The following is an 18,208-nucleotide window of genomic DNA, read 5'->3' as shown; positions in this document are numbered from 1 at the left end:
ACGAATCCCATCCTTTTTCATTGCTTCCTCTGGCTTTCTGGATTTTTGAACTAGTGGAAGGAGCTGAGAGGAAGGGAGGACGCCATAGTTTTGGCCGCCCTCTGGCAATGGGGTGAAGGGCAAAGGCACCCATGGCCACCGCTGCCCAGGAGCTTCTGGAAATTTGCTTCTATCCTTATTGATTCTTTGGGTGTGAATATACAAAGAACCAAAGTTACTGGTAAGTAATCTCATTCCTCCTTTCTGTGATGAAGAAGTCCTTATCTTGCCTGTGTTTGTACAGGAAATGTAAGCAGAACTGATATTTTTCCAGCGGTTGAGGACCATCTGTACTACAACAAACTCATCACCTGCCAGATTCATTCAGAACATCTCTTAGTCCATATGTCTTGTGTATCCACGATAAAGAAGAGATGTATGAGCCGTTTCTCCTCCCTGTGACCTTCCGAACAGTTTGGCATTTAGCCTCAGTGCTGATACATGAATTCTCCAGATTAATATCTGTTTTTCATTGTGCTGACCCATTTTAGTTGCAGAGGGTATATTTATTTCTCACCAGTTTTGAAGGACTGTACTTTTTTTAGACATTGCATAAGGAATCTATCATCTGCAAATAATTAAAATTAGACACTAGAAATGACATTGTATTGCTAATGAGCAGATGTGTCTACTTATACCAGTGCAAGAACAGCTGTACACATAAAAAACGCTACAGCGACCCTAAACCAGCATTATGTATTCTGCTACAGGCCTGTAACTTCATTTAGAGATTAAAGGGAAAAAAGTAATCTCTCCATGTAAAATATAACCATTTTTGATTTTTTTTCCTTTACATTTCTGTAACTGTCTTCCCTTTGTAATTTGAATGAAATTTGCAAGTCTCAGATTAAAGCACAGAGCACCTTTGTCTTGTATTTCAAATGTTATTAAGAGTCCTGATGGTTTCAGCATTATTACAAGGTGTAACAAAAAAACAGTAGAAATACAAAATCTATTGTCACCAGACATATTAAATATATTCAAAATAGAATTACCAACCCCTCAGGGAGCCATTCTTGGTCCAATACTCTTCAATATTTTCATTAATGACTTGGAGGATATAGTGGAGAGGATGCTAATTAAATCTGTGGTAAAGACATTGCTAGGAGGCTCTTGGAGGAAACGAATAAAACGCAGCTCTGTGTTGATAAATTAAAAAAGCCATGGAAATCGATATGCTGAGACACAATAAAGATAAATGTATATTGGTTCACGCAGGAATGAATACTCAACGATAGAAATATGCACTGAGTTGTTTGATAGGAGGCAGTGTCTTCTCTTGCCTTTGGGTTCTTCTAATTCCTGCTCTCACCAATGAAATCTCAGTGGTGGGACATAGTTGACTGATGTCTAGCCATCCCACCAGCAACCAATTTAGTGGTCCCTTGCCCACAATCACCCCACAAATACCTCTGTTCTATACTTTTTGCGAAGCAGCAAAGAGAGTCTTTACCAGCGGTGCTGACCAATATTGTATTTTGAGAATGCAAATTCATTTCTTTCGTGAACTGAAATGCCTAATGTTATGTTGTTCCCATTCTTTGTCCTTCCTCTAGAGCTAAATATGCATTAAAAATAAATACGTATTATTAGGCTGTTTTGCGTCCCCAGGAATTTCAGCTGTCATGACCTAATTTGCATAATAGACTCTTTTTACCCATATAAATTAGAATAGACTTTTTCTGACCTATATTTCCAGTTTCGGAGATGTTGTTTTTCCATATCACAGTGAGAAGCTGAGATTTGACTCTGCATCTTTTTAAATGAAGGGAATTATTAGCCAGTGCAGTGGTTGCTGAGATGGCGGAATAGTTTGCATTAGAAAGTGAGTGATGTGAATCAATTCTGGCTCAAGGGCAAAAGTCCTTCTGGGCTCTGATTTCTTCTTACCTTTAAACTACTTTTAGCTTACTTATTTTATATGTGACAACGATGGGCTAACCAGTTCTCCAGAACTACGAAAAATTAACTTTATCTTTCAGTATTGCTACAGTCAGTAATAAAATAGTTCCTTGGCGAGGAGGAAAGCCATGGCATCAGTCTTTTGTGTCAGTGAAGATGACACTGTGCTGCAGGAAACACGAACTCACCACTCGCCTGAAGTGAGGGGAGATTCAGTCTATGTATGAGGAAGAAATTGTTTATGCTGAGGATGGTGAAACCCTGGCCCAGGTTGCCCAGAGAGGTGGTGGATGCCCCATAGAATCACAGAATCCCAGAATGGTCAGGGTTGGAAGGGACCTCTGGAGATCATCTAGTCCAACCCCCTGCCAGAGCAGGGGCACCTCCAGCAGTTGCACAGCCTCCTCAGGTTAAGATGGAACTTCCTATGTTCAAGTTTGTGCCCGTTCCCTCTGTCCTATCAGTGGGCACCACTGAAAAAAGAGTGTTCCCATCCCCCTGGCACCCTCCCTTGAAGGATTTGTAAGCATTAATAAGATCGCTCCTCAGTCGTCTTTTCTCTAGACTAAAGAGACCCAAGTCCCTCAGCCTTTCCTCATATGAGAGATGTTCTAATCCCCTCATCATCTTTGTAGCCCTTTGCTGGACCCTCTCCAGCAGTTCCCTGTCCTTCTTGACCCGGGGAGCCCCGAACTGGACACAGTGCTCCAGATGTGGCCTCCCCAGGGCAGAGCAGAGGGGGAGGATGACCTCCCTCGCCCTGCTGGCCACACTCTGCTTGATGCCCCCCAGGATGCCATTGGCCTTCTTGGCCATCAGGGCACATTGCTGGCTCATGGGCATCCCTGGAAACATTCCAGGTCAGGTTGGACGGGGCTCTGAGCAACCTGATCTGCTTGAAGATATCCCTGCTCATGGCAGGGGGTTGGTCTAGATGATCTTTTAAACCCAAACTGTTCTATGATGCTATGATTTCTTTTGTTCATAATGCCTGTTATCTGCTAAGAACAACTCTGGAAAAAAGTTTTTATTCTATTACAGTCTTCCTCAGGATCATTTCTGGGTTATTTTGTAATTGTAGCATAGCTGTGTTTGTAACTGAGGAGAAGAGGAGGAAGGGATGAGGAAGTGAATCTTCATTTTAATTCAGGCTTGTTGATTTGTAGCTTCTGAAGGAAAATCCGGACTCCTCAATGCTTAGGGCTGTCTTCAGTAGCTTTCAAATATCCATGAAGTCAATAGGTGTGTGGTGTGAATAACAGCATTTAGATTTTCGTGTATGTTTATAGAATTAGGAAAGAGCAACCTTAGAAGGTCTTTTTCTGCAGAATTGTTTGATGGACTCTTCCTAAGCTTTATACAAGGAAAGCAATAGACAAAGTTAAAACAAAGTAATACCAAACATTCTGTTCTTCTTCAAATAACCCACTAGTGAGTTTACTGTACTTGGGTCTAGAAATCTGAGGCAATGGAGCATGGCATCATTAATCATAGTTTATGGTGATTATTAGTAAGCTTTTAATCTTTGTTTTCGTGTATAATTAGGTACAAGAGGTCAAAGCCGACTCTATTCTAAACAACAATATTTTCAGTGAATGACTGTTTTTCTCTGCCTGCAATTTTCTCTCGCATATTTATAAGAGCATACTTGTCTGTGTTTTGAGAGAGCAGTGTCCCATGAGTTTCTCTGCTGATAAAAGCAAATGACAACACTGTTATTTTTATTATCACTAATTATTTTTATTACTATTGCAATAACACCTGCTGGATCATAGTAGGTTTAGATTCATAGTGTTAACACATGCCTAAATTTAGGGAAGACATTAGTGAGCATCAGATAAATGAAGAGAAAAGAGAAGGCACGTAAAAAACAATAGCAAATTTGTGTGATTCCGTAGCTGAGCTCTATACAGTACCTGATCTGAATTGCTGTATTTCTTAATTGTATTTTATCACATGATCAGTAGTTGTCCGACTTTTTGTAAGCATCACAACACAGCTAGTCTGTGAAGAAAAGGAAGCAATGAGCCAATTCAAAACAGAAATGTGTTTTGCCACGCCAGATCTTCTTGCACATTCTACCTGTCTTCCAGTTGTGCTTTAGAAGATGTGGGGCACCCTTATACACTGTGTCATGTCCTCCAGTCTCTTCCAGACATTTTGGCTCTACACACTTATGTGGTTTTGAATCATAGAATCACAGAATGGTGAGGGTTGGAGGGCCCTCTGGAGCTCCCCCAGTGCCACCCCCCGCCAGAGCAGGGGCACCTCCAGCAGTTGCACAGGACGGCGTCCAGGTGGGTTTGGAATGGCTCCAGAGGGGGAGACTCCCCCACCTCTCTGGGCAGCCTGTGCCACTGCTCTGCCACCCTCACAGGAAAGAAGTTCCTCCTCATGTTAAGAGGGACCTTCCTATGGTCACGTTTGTGCCCGTTCCCTCTTGTCCTATCAGTGGGCACCACTGAAAAAAGAGTGTTCGCATCCTCCTGGCACCCTCTCTTGAAGGACTGATAAGCGTTGATAAGTTCCCCCCTCAGTCTTCTCTTCTCCAGACTGAAAAACCCCAAGTCCCTCAGCCTTTCCTCATCAGAAAGATGCTGCACTCCCCTCATCATCTTTGTAGCCCTTTGCTGGATCCTCCCCAGCAGTTCCCTGTCCTTCTTGACCCGGGGAGCCCCGGTTGAAGACTATCAAGATCTTCAGTCAGATTTATCTGACCAGCATAGACAGCTCAGGTGGTATAAAGACTGAGACAAAGCCACCTAATTTCCATAGGCATGGAGTGTCTCAGCTCCTGCGATTTTCAGTGAAATCTAGTCAACACAGTTGACTTGCCCCAAATTAGGCACCTATGTTTGGTCACCTTTTGGTTGCCTAAATCTGGAAGCTTAGTTCCAGCTGCACCGATAAATACTGTTAAAAGGTTTCACTCTCATCCTAAGTTTATCTGCCCCTGAGACAGATTTCTAAGAGAAGGCACCTCTGAAATGGCCTAATGTCTGCTCATGACAGAAAAAGTCTAAAAACTTCTCTAAAACTGATCATTTAACTTTTGATTAAAGTAAAAAAAAGTCCCCTACAATAAGTTTAATGCCATTAAGGATGACTTATGTATATATTCACTGTTCTATTTGCCTGTTCTGTGCACTAATGGTAGAAACCTATTTTCAATTAATAATTAGAAATGGATTAAAATTCCTGTCTGCCAGTGACATATAATACTTAAATTTTGTGACACTCATCAAAAACCAACCTATGTTTTTTTTGTCAGCTCAAGTAGATCATGCACTTTCTTCAAAGGTCAAAGAGCATTCAAAAATACATTTAAGCAATGTTATATCTAACTGAATTAATAAATAACACAGCATACAGGGTACTCTTCTGTCAAACCAAGTCTTCATTCAGACTTTCTAGTTTTATAAAATATTTGAACTATCTTGATAAGCAGTATGGTGCATTTTATAACTATTGAATAATAAAGCTAATAAAAAGCAAAGAGAATTGGTCAGAGATAGAACCTAGGCTGGTGTATTACCATCCCTTGTTGAGGACAGCCTGTCATTGGAGTGTGTCCAGAGGAGGCCACAAAGATGGTCAGAGGGCTGGAGCCCCTCTACTGTGAGGACAGGCTGGGAGAGTTGGGGGTGTTCAGCCTACAGAAGAGAAGGGCCTCATAGCCTCTTCCCGTATCTGAAGGGGACCTACAAGAGAGCTGGAGAGGTACGTTTTGCAAGGGCGTGTAGTGATAGGACAAGGGGGAATGGCTTCATGTGTGAAGTGAAAAATTTCTTCCTAATCTTTAATCTAAACCCGCCCTCTTCCAGTTTAGAGCCATTCCCCCTCCTGTTATCACTACATGTCCTTGTAAAAAGTGCCCCCCCAGCTCTCCTGTAGCCCCTTTAGGGACTGGAAAGCCACAATAAGGTCTCTCTAGAACCTTCTCTTCTTCAGGCTGAACAGCCCCAACTCTCTCAGCCTCTCCTCCCAGCAGAGGTGCTCCAGCCCTCGCAGCATCTTAGTGGCCCTCCTCTGGACAAACTCCAGCAGGTCCATGTCAGTCTTATGTTGGGGACTCCAGAGCTGGACGCAGTACTCCAGGTGGGGTCTCACGAGAGTGGAGCAGAGGGGCAGAACCCCCTCCCTCACCCTGCTGGCCACACTTCTTCTGATGCAGCCCGGGATCCGGTTGGCCTTCTGGGCTGCGATCGCACGTTGCCGGCTCATGCTGAGCTTCTGGTCAATCAGCACCGCCAGGGCCTTCTCCTCAGGGCTGCTCTCCAGCCATTCCCCGCCCAGCCTGGAGTTGTGCTTGGGATTGCCCCGACCCAGCTGTAGGACCTTGCACTTGGCCTTGTTGAACTGCATGAGGTTGGCTTGGGCCCACCTCTCCAGCCTGTCCAGGTCCCTCTGGATGGCCAGGTCTCTCTAGAGAACTAGTGTTTGCTGTCTTGATCCCAAAGCAAATGGTGAAGACCAAAACTATAGTTTCCTTCCTGACACTGAAAACCATATATATTCAAAGCTTTGTAAACCTTTTGGTCTATTGGCAATATAAAAGTTTTCTTCAATATATAGAAGCTCATTAATGTGTTGTAACTTTCTGAAGAAACTTCTGTTTCATTTATCCTTCCTGCACCCCAGCACCTTGAAAATCATCAAGAACTCTCAATCCACAGCACTGCAACTAACTTCTTTTCCATTAACATTTTTCTCCTTTAATCATATGCTATAAAGAGTTTTACTTTCCCTTGGCAACTTTTAAGCTGTATAGATGTAATCATTACAGTGAGTGATGACATCAAGCCAGGGTGACATGGTGCAATTGATTTTTACTAAATAATTATATGATGAGCTGGAAGAAGGAGTTTTATTAGTCTTAACTCAGCAAGGATTGATTGGGGGAAAGAAAATGACCAATCAGTATATCAGGTTTCTGCAGGTGTAAGAAAATAAGTAACAGCTGCAGAGAAGTCTATAAATCACAGAAAAAAAAATTATGATAAAAATAAGAGCTATGAACTGCCCTTTAAAATTTCACTGGGTGGCACAGAAGAGTCTAACAGACCTTAGTCATTTATCTCCATTATGCTTGGGATCCTCTGAGAATAGCAAGGTTGACGAATGATGCCATTACATTTTTTTATTATTTTTAAATGGAGAGAAGATAAGGAGTGTTGTATAAGTATTACTTTCAAGTCATTAGAGGGTTGAGTCTTCAAAAGAAACCCCTGATTTAGCCAATGAAATAAATAAAATATATTTTGCTTTAGCCTTCTGTAGGTGATATATTCAAAAATCACCATTTTGAAACAAATCTGCTTGTTTGCAATTAATTCTCAATTTCAAAAGCAAAAAAACCCCACAACAAACTATAGTACTGGGAAATACGTGTTTTTATTAATGCTGTGGATATTCTTATTTCTTACTGACCTCAAGATGGAAGGACAATGACCCACCAAAGGTGTGTCTCAACAGAAACAAACTGTAGCTTAACAGCAGTGTGACTGCTTGAAAGGGGCGACTCTTTGCCCCAGCCAAGAACAGGCGGTTGTTTTGACAAGGTATAGAAACGCTGAAGGAAAAAGCATGGACCAGCTGAACAGGAGCAGCGATGATTTCGTGTATTCTGATCATTCACATTGAAGCAGGGCTAGTAATTACTGCTTCTACGCCAAGTCATTCCTACCCAGGTGCATGAGAAAATGTCAAAGTGTTGGTAAGAGGGCTTTTTAAAGCCATTTCTTTGACTGTTCTGTACATTTTGGCAAATAATATTTTTCCCAGTGGCGGTGTGTTTGTATCGCATGGCAATCTCAACCTGGGAATCGTTCCTTTTGCAGGATCTGGGAGACCATCACAGCTCCCTGTCCTTTCCATCTGCTGTCCTGAGGCTACAGATTTCTGCTTCATACAAGTCAGAGCAAACGCTCAGCTCTTGAGGGCATTTTTTGATTAATTGATGTTCTGGTCTCAGCTGGCACAGTGAGGAAATTTGATGTTCTCTAGAGTGGTCCAGGCTGAGAACCACCGAGGTGCTGTGATCAGCCAAAGTGACATTCCTAAATATGATCCATGCCCAAGGTCTAAACACATTTAGAGCTCCAAATGCCCTCGTCCTCACTGGTTCTCCAGAGACAAGAGCTTACAAGGACTGGCCAGTGCTCACATAGGCACTGTGCTTTGGGCTTATAGTCTTTGGCACCATGCAGCCCTATCTAAACCCACATATCTTTGTATCTTGCCAGAGAGGCACAAATTCTATGTTTTCCCATCAGTTCTAAAATCACCCTCTCTATTTAAACATCTCTTTGATGAGAGATTTTAAGGCTGTTCTCAGCATGGCAGCCGATTTTCTTTGTCTCAGGTATCAACAGCAATTGCCAGCCTTTTGACTCCAGGGTGTGTTTGTCCCTGTTCCTGTTGGATGTGTTCCTGATCGGGGAGATAGATATTTGCCTTTTTGCCAGTTCCTGTCTTGCACCACTGACAACAGTAAAGCAGAGCAGGATGAAATGGGGTCATCTTTCAAACCCTCAGCTGGCCCCAGGGGGTTCTGGTCTCAGACTCCTGGAGGACCTGGCATGGAGGTCAAGGACCTGCCTCTACTCTGAACCTTCTTACATGAGATACAAGTCAGGTAAATCACCTAGGCTTTGGCTTCCTCCACATCACAGCAGGGACAGCCCTTGAAAGTCTGCCTGGTGGTCTCTAGCTATGCAGATTCTGATCAACGCTGGGAATGAGTCCTCTGCGTGTGCTTTGTGACAAAGTGGACCGTGTCTGATGCTACGTGTAGGTTGACATTCTACTTTAAGGCTTCTGGAAGCTTTTCCTCAAACTATGTGTTGGAGAGAGATGGGCTTGAGATCACTCAAAGTGTATCTACTGGTCATTACAACTGCAGAGAAGGCTTTGTCTGTGTTATTTCATTCTTTAATTGCAAAGTTTCTGAAAGAGTTGGTGAAGGTCTTTCTTCCTGTCAGAGACCCCATTCCTCAGTGTTAGTATCTTTTGTTAACATCTTTAAGAAGCACCCTGGTTATCACCTCAGCCTGGAATGAAAAGGAGGTTCATGCCCTACTTACAGAATTCGCCATATATTATATCTCCTTGAGGAAAAAAGCTATTTCCTGGATCTACCCTAGATTCTGTCCCTAAATTGGCAGGTTTTGTATGAAGAGTGACTTTAAGACATCTTGCAGAAGAACAGTTGTAGGCAGGCAGCATTCCCCTGCCTAGAAGATCCAGCTGCTCTGAAGATGTGCAGATGGAGTTCTGTAGGAATTATTCCTTCTTCCAGTCATGAAGATTTAGACAAACCTGATTCACTGGTTTGATTTGGAATTAAAGCAAAATCATGTGCATCTTTTAGAAATGGAGTTTGGCACGGGTGAAAAAAATGTCTTATTCTGACAAAACTCTTTATAGAGAATTTTTATGGGAAATCTGATCCAGAAATGCATCTGTTAGTAATAATAAATATTGCTTTAATCCATCCAACCCATCATGTCAAGGGCTTTATTCATTTTTCTGTGAAAATGTAACAAAGGTAGTGGTCATCCAAAGTACTTCCAAATCTCAATGGTTTTATAATGTATGATTACAATTTGCGGTAGATACTGGTTTTGAAGGGTTAATTATTTGTATTTTCTCATTCTTATCTGAAGCCCAAGGTGTATAACTGCGGTGTTATGTTAACAGAAATGGACAGAATGTCATGATAGACAAAATAAGAAAGACATTTCAGAAAATGAAGGAAAGTTAACTACAAGTGGCATCGTGGAATTTTTAGATAGCCAAGCAGAGATCATTTTTTATCTAGACTTTCTTTCAGACAAAGACAAGATTGTTAAGCTCAATCGTCGTACCACAGTTGTTTATTAAATTAAATTTCTTGCCTTGTTTGCTACTCATTGAGTTAGTGGATCTCAACAAGTAAGGCTTGCCAAAGGGTTTTAAAAAAATCAGTGATGGACCCTTGAGAAGTAAGTTTGCACACGTGAAGTACATTACAAATAACAACAGCAACAGTAGCAATTGATTGTGTCTATACACACAAAATTTATTTTATTTTAGTATCTTGTAGTCTTTGTGGCTTAGTCAGACAACGTAGTAGCTACTTACTGCAGGAGATTTGGGTACAAATTGATTTAAGTAACAAGTGAAAATAAAGGACATTTTAGCTTAGATGGTTGATCACATTCAAGCTACACTTTGGGGTAATACTTACAATATCTGTTCAGTCTTCTTCATAGCTAGTGGATGATTTAACAGTGCAAGCCAAGCCTTGAGCACTAGGAGAGGCTGTTATTATCGCACAGTCTGACCTCCTCCTTAGCTTTAACTCTACAATTTCGTCACTGACCTTGGACAGCTCTTTGAGCTTGTGTCTATATTTGGGGAAAAGGTATATCCTTGATGTGAAGACCGCGGGAAAGGGACGTGGCTTTGGGTGCACTGTTCCAGTGAGAAATGCACTTCACTATTTGAATGTCACCTTATTTCCCATCTGGACTTTGTATACTTTGGCTTTCAATTGCTCTACCTAGTTAAGCAACTTTGGCAAGACTAAAGAGCCTTATTTCTCAGGTTATTTCTCTATGTACGTATTTGTAAATCAGAGTTAGTTCTCTTAACCTTCCCTTCAATAAATTAATTAAGCTGACCGCTTCCCTGTTGCTGTGTAATGGTGGCACGTGCATATATGAAATAATCTTGTTTACCTTCTTATTCACAGCACTGTGCACATGAGCTCATGCTGAACTCTTACTCTCGAAACGCAGGCTAGACACTGGCATACTCTGTAGTGATCCCCCATTTATAGAGATTTTTGTAATCTACTCCCCGGTCGGTTGTTAAGTAGTTTGTTAAGCAATAAATAGATTTGTAGAATGCTAATGCTTAAGCTCAAACATCAATCAGCATTAACATATCCTGGCAAAACTAATGCTTTCTGGCCTGAATTAATTTTTTTGCCTAACTATTCAGTCGCGCTGGCTTTACAAGAGCTCCCTGCCACGCGAAAATAGCTTGCAAAGAAATGAGCAAAATATTCTCTGCCTTGCAGACCACACGATTAAGTATTGATGAAGAACGTAGTTGTTGTTCTTATCTGTAATAATGGAACATTTTAGCAGCTAAAAAGTAACGCAAATCATCAGAAAACTCTATAACATTGTTTGGAATCACATTCGCTCAATGTGTGCTGTTGGTCACTGAATGGACTTTTTGTCCAAATGTATCTTTGAAAACATTTCTGCGTCTTTTAGTTCATAAATATTTCAGCCAGATTTCATTTGTTTATTGTGTTATCCTTTAAACCATTTTTCTGTTTCCTTGGAAAGTACAAGAGGGATAAAAGTTACCGTGTTTTAATGAGTAGCATCGCGTTGATAGCATCTTTCCCCCCCAGTATCACAAACTCTGTCTCTGCCCTTTGCTCAGGGGTTATCAGGACCTACAGTTTTGATTCCTTTCATCTCCGTGGTCCTCAGCGTTGATGGTAATCTTCAAAGGGGCTTCTGTAGCCTAGTGGCAATGGAAAGACAAACCCTGATGACTTCCAGATTGTCTTGGGTGGCAGTCACTCCAGGTTTTTCGCTCACCCAAGTTCACATAAAACTCCAGGCAAACTCAAAATCAATACGTCTTATTCCAGCAAGGCAAAAAGTTCTGTTCTAGAATGCAAAATTGGGAACAAAGTGATGAAAGACAGAAACGGCAAAACTGCAATTGCAGCTGCAAAACTGCACCTCCGGGTCGTTCTTAACGCTAAAGCTCCTCTCTTTGGCTGTTGTTTGACTTTATGGAATGATCCACAGCGAAGTTGGCTTAGGGTATCGCTGCCTGAGGGAATGGGAACGGGTAGCGAGGAGAGGCAGCGGTGCCTTTGGCCAGCGTGGCTGCCGAGGACGGTTACTGCCAAACCAGCTCTGGGCTCGTCACCTACGGGGATAGTAAACTTCCCTCTGCTCTGGCCTGTTATTTTGTAGTTTTGTAAGCAGGATCCATCTCATATTTTGGCTTTCATACATGAGCAACTTCATACAACTAGGCTTTTGAAGGGATATATATATATATATGTGTATATCAGCATTAAAAGAGCGAATCCTTGTACCAAAATTACTCATTTATGATGTAATTTCAAGGAGTTACTGAGTATGTATAGCTAGGGTTTGGTTTTCCTGATGTTAGATATAAACAACGTTTTATACTTTCGCCATTATATCATCCACAGGTAGGTTGCAAATAGAGCTTAGTGGCGATTACACATATACCTTTGTTTTCTACTTCTCCCAAACAAAAAAAAAAAAAAAAAAGTGAAGTGTTGCTGTTCCTAAGTGTGACTCAGTCTATAACAGTACTAACGCAGCCAGACTTTCTCCAAACCTTCTCCTTAGTGTATTTGTCTATCGGAGTCCTCTTTGGAGCTCAGATTCAAGAGCTTTGTAAGAGTCATTCCTTCTCTCTGTGACCACTGGTGGTGATGGTGGGAGTTGATAACTTCAGAGCTAATTCAGCAATACTTACTAGTCTTTTAGCAAGATCGTCGCTTTGTGAATAGAGGAGAACAGTGAGTTATCTCCAAGAGTAATTTGAACCTTTCTCCCATTAAGATATACTCCTCCAGCACAAGAAAATTTTTAAGCACTTGGTAAAATCAACTTTTTTTGGTAGCCGTTTGCATGGTTCAAAATAAATATTTTAAGAGTACCTTGATTACATTAACTGCAGCTTGATTATTTAAGGTTTTACATCTGTATTTGACTACTGTGTGATTTACTAAAATGTAAAAGGCTCACATTTCATTTGCATGTAATTTAAAAGGAGATTGCAGAGTTGAATCTCTTCAGTACTATTTAACCAAAGAAAGACTTGGACTGATCCAAGGGCTGGAGCACCTCTGCTATGAGGAGAGGCTGAGAGAGTTGGGGCTGTTCAGCCTGGAGAAGAGAAGGCTCCGGGGAGATCTTATTGCCGCCTTCCAGTCCCTAAAGGGGCTCCAGGAGAGCTGGGGAGGGACTTTTTACTGGGGCATGGAGTGACAGGACGAGGGGGAATGGCTCTAAACTGGAAGAGGGCAGGTTTAGATTAAACATTAGGCAGAAGTTTTTCCCTGTGAGGGTGGTGAGGCACTGGCACAGGTTGCCCAGAAAGGTTGCTGAGGCCCCATCCCTGGAGGTGTTCAAGGCCAGGCTGGAGGTGGCCTTGGGCAACCTGGTCTGGTGGGAGTTGTCCCTGCCCATAGCAGGGGGGTGGAACTCGATGATCTTCAAGGTCCTTTCCAACCTAAACCATTCTATGATTCCTAAAAATACCTACTGAGGATGCACATAAGAGACTGTGCTAATCCAGGTATATGGGATGTCCTAAATTTAGGTCTGTTGAACTTCTGCCTGCAGCCCGGTGAGGTAGTGAGGATGATCCTCATGGTGCACTGTGATTTCTCTCTCCCCAGGAATGCGACAAGGTAATGACTTTGGCACACAGTATCGCTCGGCCATCTACACGTTTTCGCAGGAACAGATGGAAGCTGCCTTGAGATCTAAGGAAGAATATCAAAAGGTAACGTTGGGCAGGGTGTGAAATTGCTTCGCATGTCAACGGAGGTCAAAGATGTCACCGATTATCACAGAATCACTTGCGCTGTGCATTGTCTCTGTGTTGCTGTTGGAGCTCCTCATTCCAATACTGAACGTGCATCGTATTTGCTTTAAATTCCAACTTTTGTGAAATGTTTTTTTTTTTTTAATATATCTGTCATTTTATAACTATGCAGAAAGAAAAATAGTTACTTGTGCAGAGACAGTTTTAATCTCTCCTAGAGATTTTTTTTATGTGGGTGGACCAGAGCAAAAGTCTCTCATCTTAAAGCTGTTGAAGCGTTATCTGGACCCCATACTCTGGTGGGTGTAGCCAAAATCTCAGTCTCTAGATTTCTTGAACGTTGGGGGAAAGTTCTGATCAATATTTGAGCCTGGTAACTCAGGATCTCCCACCTGCTGTTTATAAGATGCTTCTATCAAACCATTCCATAAATGGCTTTGATTAAATGTGACAGCCCATTACTTAGTGAGACTATTTGTTTTGACACTAGGATTTGTGTGAGAGAAGATCGACCATTTCCCTTTCTATACACAGTAGTCCTATTTTTCAGTGCAGATGGATTCTGTCTCTTCCCTGCCACATGAGCTATTATTTAACTAAAGGCAGAGGGATTAGTGTCCTGTAGTGTTGCTGCATTGTAATTGCTGTCTGATCTGCCTCGTGGTCTTGTCAATGCAAGATCCAGATTCTACAGCAGAGGTGCATAAATTCTTATATGAAATAAACTGCTCACCTATGATATCAGGGCAATAGACAGAGTAACTGTTAAGTAGTGCTAAAAGAATATCACCTTTCATACACTCACTTATAGTATGGCTTATCGTTATTCATTGTACTGTTTGCTTATCCTATGGCTTCACTGAAATGTTATGTTGAACCATTGTTTTTCTGGGGAATATCTAATGTTAAAGAACTGTGTGTTGAAAAGTGTGTATCGGTCAGAGGTCCAAAAAAGAGGTACGTGTGCTGAAATCTTGTGCGGCAGTTGGGTTTTCACAGACGTGTGTCTGACGTTGGTGGGCTGAGCCGCGTGCGCGCTTGTGGGGCTGGTTTGTACGTGCGGTTGGCGTTATTTTGCATGCAAAGAGGTGCTTTGAGCTGCAAGTAACTAATTTGCAAGTCGTTCCTAGCAGTGTGATAACTGTGCATGTAAAATAAGTGATCAGTGACATAGATATTTTCCCATGAGTAGCTGAACACATGGGGATAAGCCAGTCTTGCAGGTGTTTATCTTTGTTAATGGAGTAGTTTCTGAAGGTTCGGGATTCATATTTATCACGTAGAACTTCTTTCTACTCATTGTTTACCTTAGAGCCATTGCTTTTCCAAATTGTTTTTGATCCTTTTTTGTTAGCATCTGCTGACCAATGTCACGCCGTAAATCTTACAGCTTTGGGTTTGCTTTCCCAGCTCTATTATTCTCTGCTGCTATTTGTCATTAAATTAATACCGACTTGGAAGCGAGATTACGATGTAGGAGATTGCAATATGATATTACCGAAATTTCCATCATCAAATAGATTTCCTTAATGGCACAATTTAAAATTTACCTACTTTGAAGTCTATCACCATTTGAAAAGTGTGTGTAATTAGTACATTTATATAATTAGGCACAACTCTGTAAGTGATCACATGTTGAGTTTGTTTTTGCACTGAAGTAGGGGGAAGGAAGGGGCTGTGTTGCCAACTAAGGAAACACAGCAAATATGTACCAAAATTCCTAGAGGATATGTGGTTTCTGTGTATTATTAACAACAATATCTACAATATTATCTACTGTGGTATTGCAGTAGCAGTGGAATGGTTGTATGGGAAACATACTGAGCAAACAGTATGTTCGGGAATCCCTTTTCATATTAAATGTTTTGCATTATATTATTTTAATGTAAATGTAATACGACCACTTTCCTTATTATTGCAGCAATTGAAAATAAATACTAAACCCTTCTAGCAGTGACACATGCTGATCTCTGCACCTGATAACGACAGACAAAAACCTGTGGGGATGGCATAACACTTGATTTTCCCATGATAAGCAGCGGTGTGTGCCCCAGTCGGGGGAAGGACTAGCAAATATTAAAAGTACCATAACTGCAACCTGGATGAGTGACTCTATACAGATTTTTGGCACAGCAAATGGATAAAAGCAAAGGTGGTTTATTTGCTTGTTGACTGATTACTAGGGCGCGTAGCGATAGGACGAGGGGGAATGGCTCTAAACTGGAAGAGGGCAGGTTTAGATTAAACATTAGGCAGAAGTTTTTCCCTGTGAGGGTGGTGAGGCACTGGCACAGGTTGCCCAGAGAGGTTGTTGAGGCCCCATCCCTGGAGGTGTTCAAGGCCAGGCTGGAGGTGGCCTTGGGCAACCTGGGCTGGTGGGAGGCGTCCCTGCCCATGGCAGGGGGGTTGGAACTCGATGATCTTCAAGGTCCTTTCCAACCTAAATGATTCTATGATTCTGTGAATTGAGCGTGTGCTCTTAGATGTCTTTTCGGGCTGAGGACCTGGAAGAGAGTTAAGAATGTCCTCCAAACAGGAAATTATGTGTTTGCTAGATGGTTTGGTTGTTGTTTTTTTGTTTTGGTTTTTTTTTTTCATAAAGCCAGATATGATTGTTAACTTAAAGGAAATGTGTTTGTTCACTGAGGATAGAGACCACCCAACCCCAAGGTTTGTCTCAGGAATTCCTGCCCCCATGACAGGCTGGCCTGAAGCTCTTGCTCCTCTCTAGAAGTCAGATAGCTGCATTCAGCTCTGTCTACGTTTAGGAAGCAGCGTGGGCTGAGGAGAGCAGATCTGTGGAACAAACCAGTTCATAGCGAGGACCCAGGACACACTGTGCATTTCCAGAGGGTTTGCTCTTCAGTAGCTGGGCTTTGGTCCTCAGAACCAGGTGCCGCTAGCAGATGGCAATCAGTGGTGCATTTCTGGTTTCGCTCCATCAAAAGGAATTGGGTTCATCCATCCCCAGACCACTCTGTGATGGGAACCAAACCACGACAAGTGACCGTGATCAGGAGATTTATTACAAAAGCACGCTTCTGTTCCAAACTGAAACGTTAATGTGGCTTACACCTTTAGGGTTGAGCCATGCTTGAGTAGAGCAATCCTGTTGTTAAGGGCACCACGTCCCTAGCTCCTACCAGCCTGCGAGTGAGAATCATGATGCGCGTTGAGCCCATGTATCCTGCAGGGTGACATCTATTTTAAGTTGTGGAACTTGTTGCTGATTCATGCAGCTGTTTTAACAGCTGAGAAATGGCGATACAGCAATGAATATGCATTGAGCCACGCGTCTTTAGCTGTTGATGAAGCTGAATGCATCCAGTCACAGTCGGCTCGTGGTAATATATATTATAACACAATAGTGCTGCCAGTAAATTGTAACACAACGTAAGTGTAATCAGAAAAACATAAAATGAGGGCCAGGGCTTGGGGAAAGTGCTGCGAATGAGCTGTTCCATCAGTTTTGCCTGAAGCTGGAGTTTTTTAATACAGTTGAACCTGAGGTTACTCAATTTTCAAGACAGTTGCTGGGCCGGATTTGGTTTTCAAATGAATTATCTAGGCAATAATCCAAATAGCAAAATCAGGGTGGGAAGAAGTTAGTATTTATTTTTTCTGAATCAGACGCCTGCGTTTGTTTTGTCCAGCACTAACACTGGGTTTTCAGGCTCCACAAATGTACTGAGTCCCTCTGCCCCCCCTGTGGTTGGCTTATATGAAAGCAGCATCCCCCAAATGCCAACGTCTCCGCATCCTCGTGTAGGACAGCACTGACAATGAACGTTGTGCACAGAGAGCAAAACATGGGTCTATTATGTTGTTACAAAAGCAAATATTTGGCAGGAGAAGATCCTTCCACAAAGCGACTAAATGACCTCTCAGTGAATAACTATGAATGAACTGAATCTTGAACTCTTGATGGAGGTGTTGGCTGATGTGAGTGGGTATTAAGCTTCTCATTTCTTATAGCCAAGAGAAGTTGGTGGGGAGAGTAGGTATCATTTGCTCTTATAGTTGTAATCTGGAGAGACAGGAATATAGAACTATTGAGATTTTATGAAGACATTACAAATGTGGCCTTTCCTAAACTCCAGAGAACTGCAATGGAGTAGGTTTTCTTACTGTATGTATAGGAAATGTAAATGAAGCACAGAAGTAACTTCTTTTTTTTTTGCTTAGGAATGGATGGAGCTTTGCTAGAAGTAATGTAATACTTTTTTGTGTGTGATTTGGCCTGTAAGGCTGTAATCTTGGAAAGTTTCTCTGCAGGAGTAGACTGTGATGCTGACAGAAATCCTCTCTGAAATGTAAACCAGCTGGTCAACAGATTGAGAAAACAAATCAAATAAAACAATAACTGCACCAAAGCCAGAATTAGAAAGGCAAAAAAAAAAAAGAAAAAGAAAGAAGCAATGCTAATTGCTTTGGGGCCTGCAAATATGTTTAAGAAGTTCAGAAAGTATTGTCAGTAGAGAGGAAGAGATTAAATTTAAAAATTAAAATTTCATATAAATACAAAAAATCCAGGTAATTGAAGTCAACCCATTGCCCAGTCTGTTAGTTTGGAGGACAGTCTCTTTGTGGAAACGTTGGGACCTATAAAACCGCAGGTGGGTAGACTTTCTGGAGAACTTGAAGGGAACAGTATATAATG

At 41.9% G+C, this 18,208-nt stretch overlaps 1 protein-coding gene across 1 annotated transcript in view; it reads left to right on the top strand.

Moving 5' to 3' along the window:
• The window catches only part of MSRA (methionine sulfoxide reductase A), a gene marked incomplete at its 5' end in the record, with an annotated part of 201,485 nt that overhangs the window by 77,981 nt on the left and 105,296 nt on the right, over positions 1-18,208 (top strand). The window contains one exon of the mRNA XM_009887947.1: positions 13,400-13,506. Coding sequence (XP_009886249.1) covers positions 13,400-13,506 — 107 coding nt within the window. The remainder of the gene's footprint in view (positions 1-13,399; positions 13,507-18,208) is intronic.

This window comes from Charadrius vociferus, unplaced genomic scaffold, assembly GCF_000708025.1.
Source record: "Charadrius vociferus isolate BGI_N301 unplaced genomic scaffold, ASM70802v2 scaffold36, whole genome shotgun sequence".
Classification (NCBI taxonomy): domain Eukaryota; kingdom Metazoa; phylum Chordata; class Aves; order Charadriiformes; family Charadriidae; genus Charadrius; species Charadrius vociferus.
This window is presented reverse-complemented; position numbering and strand designations above follow the sequence as displayed.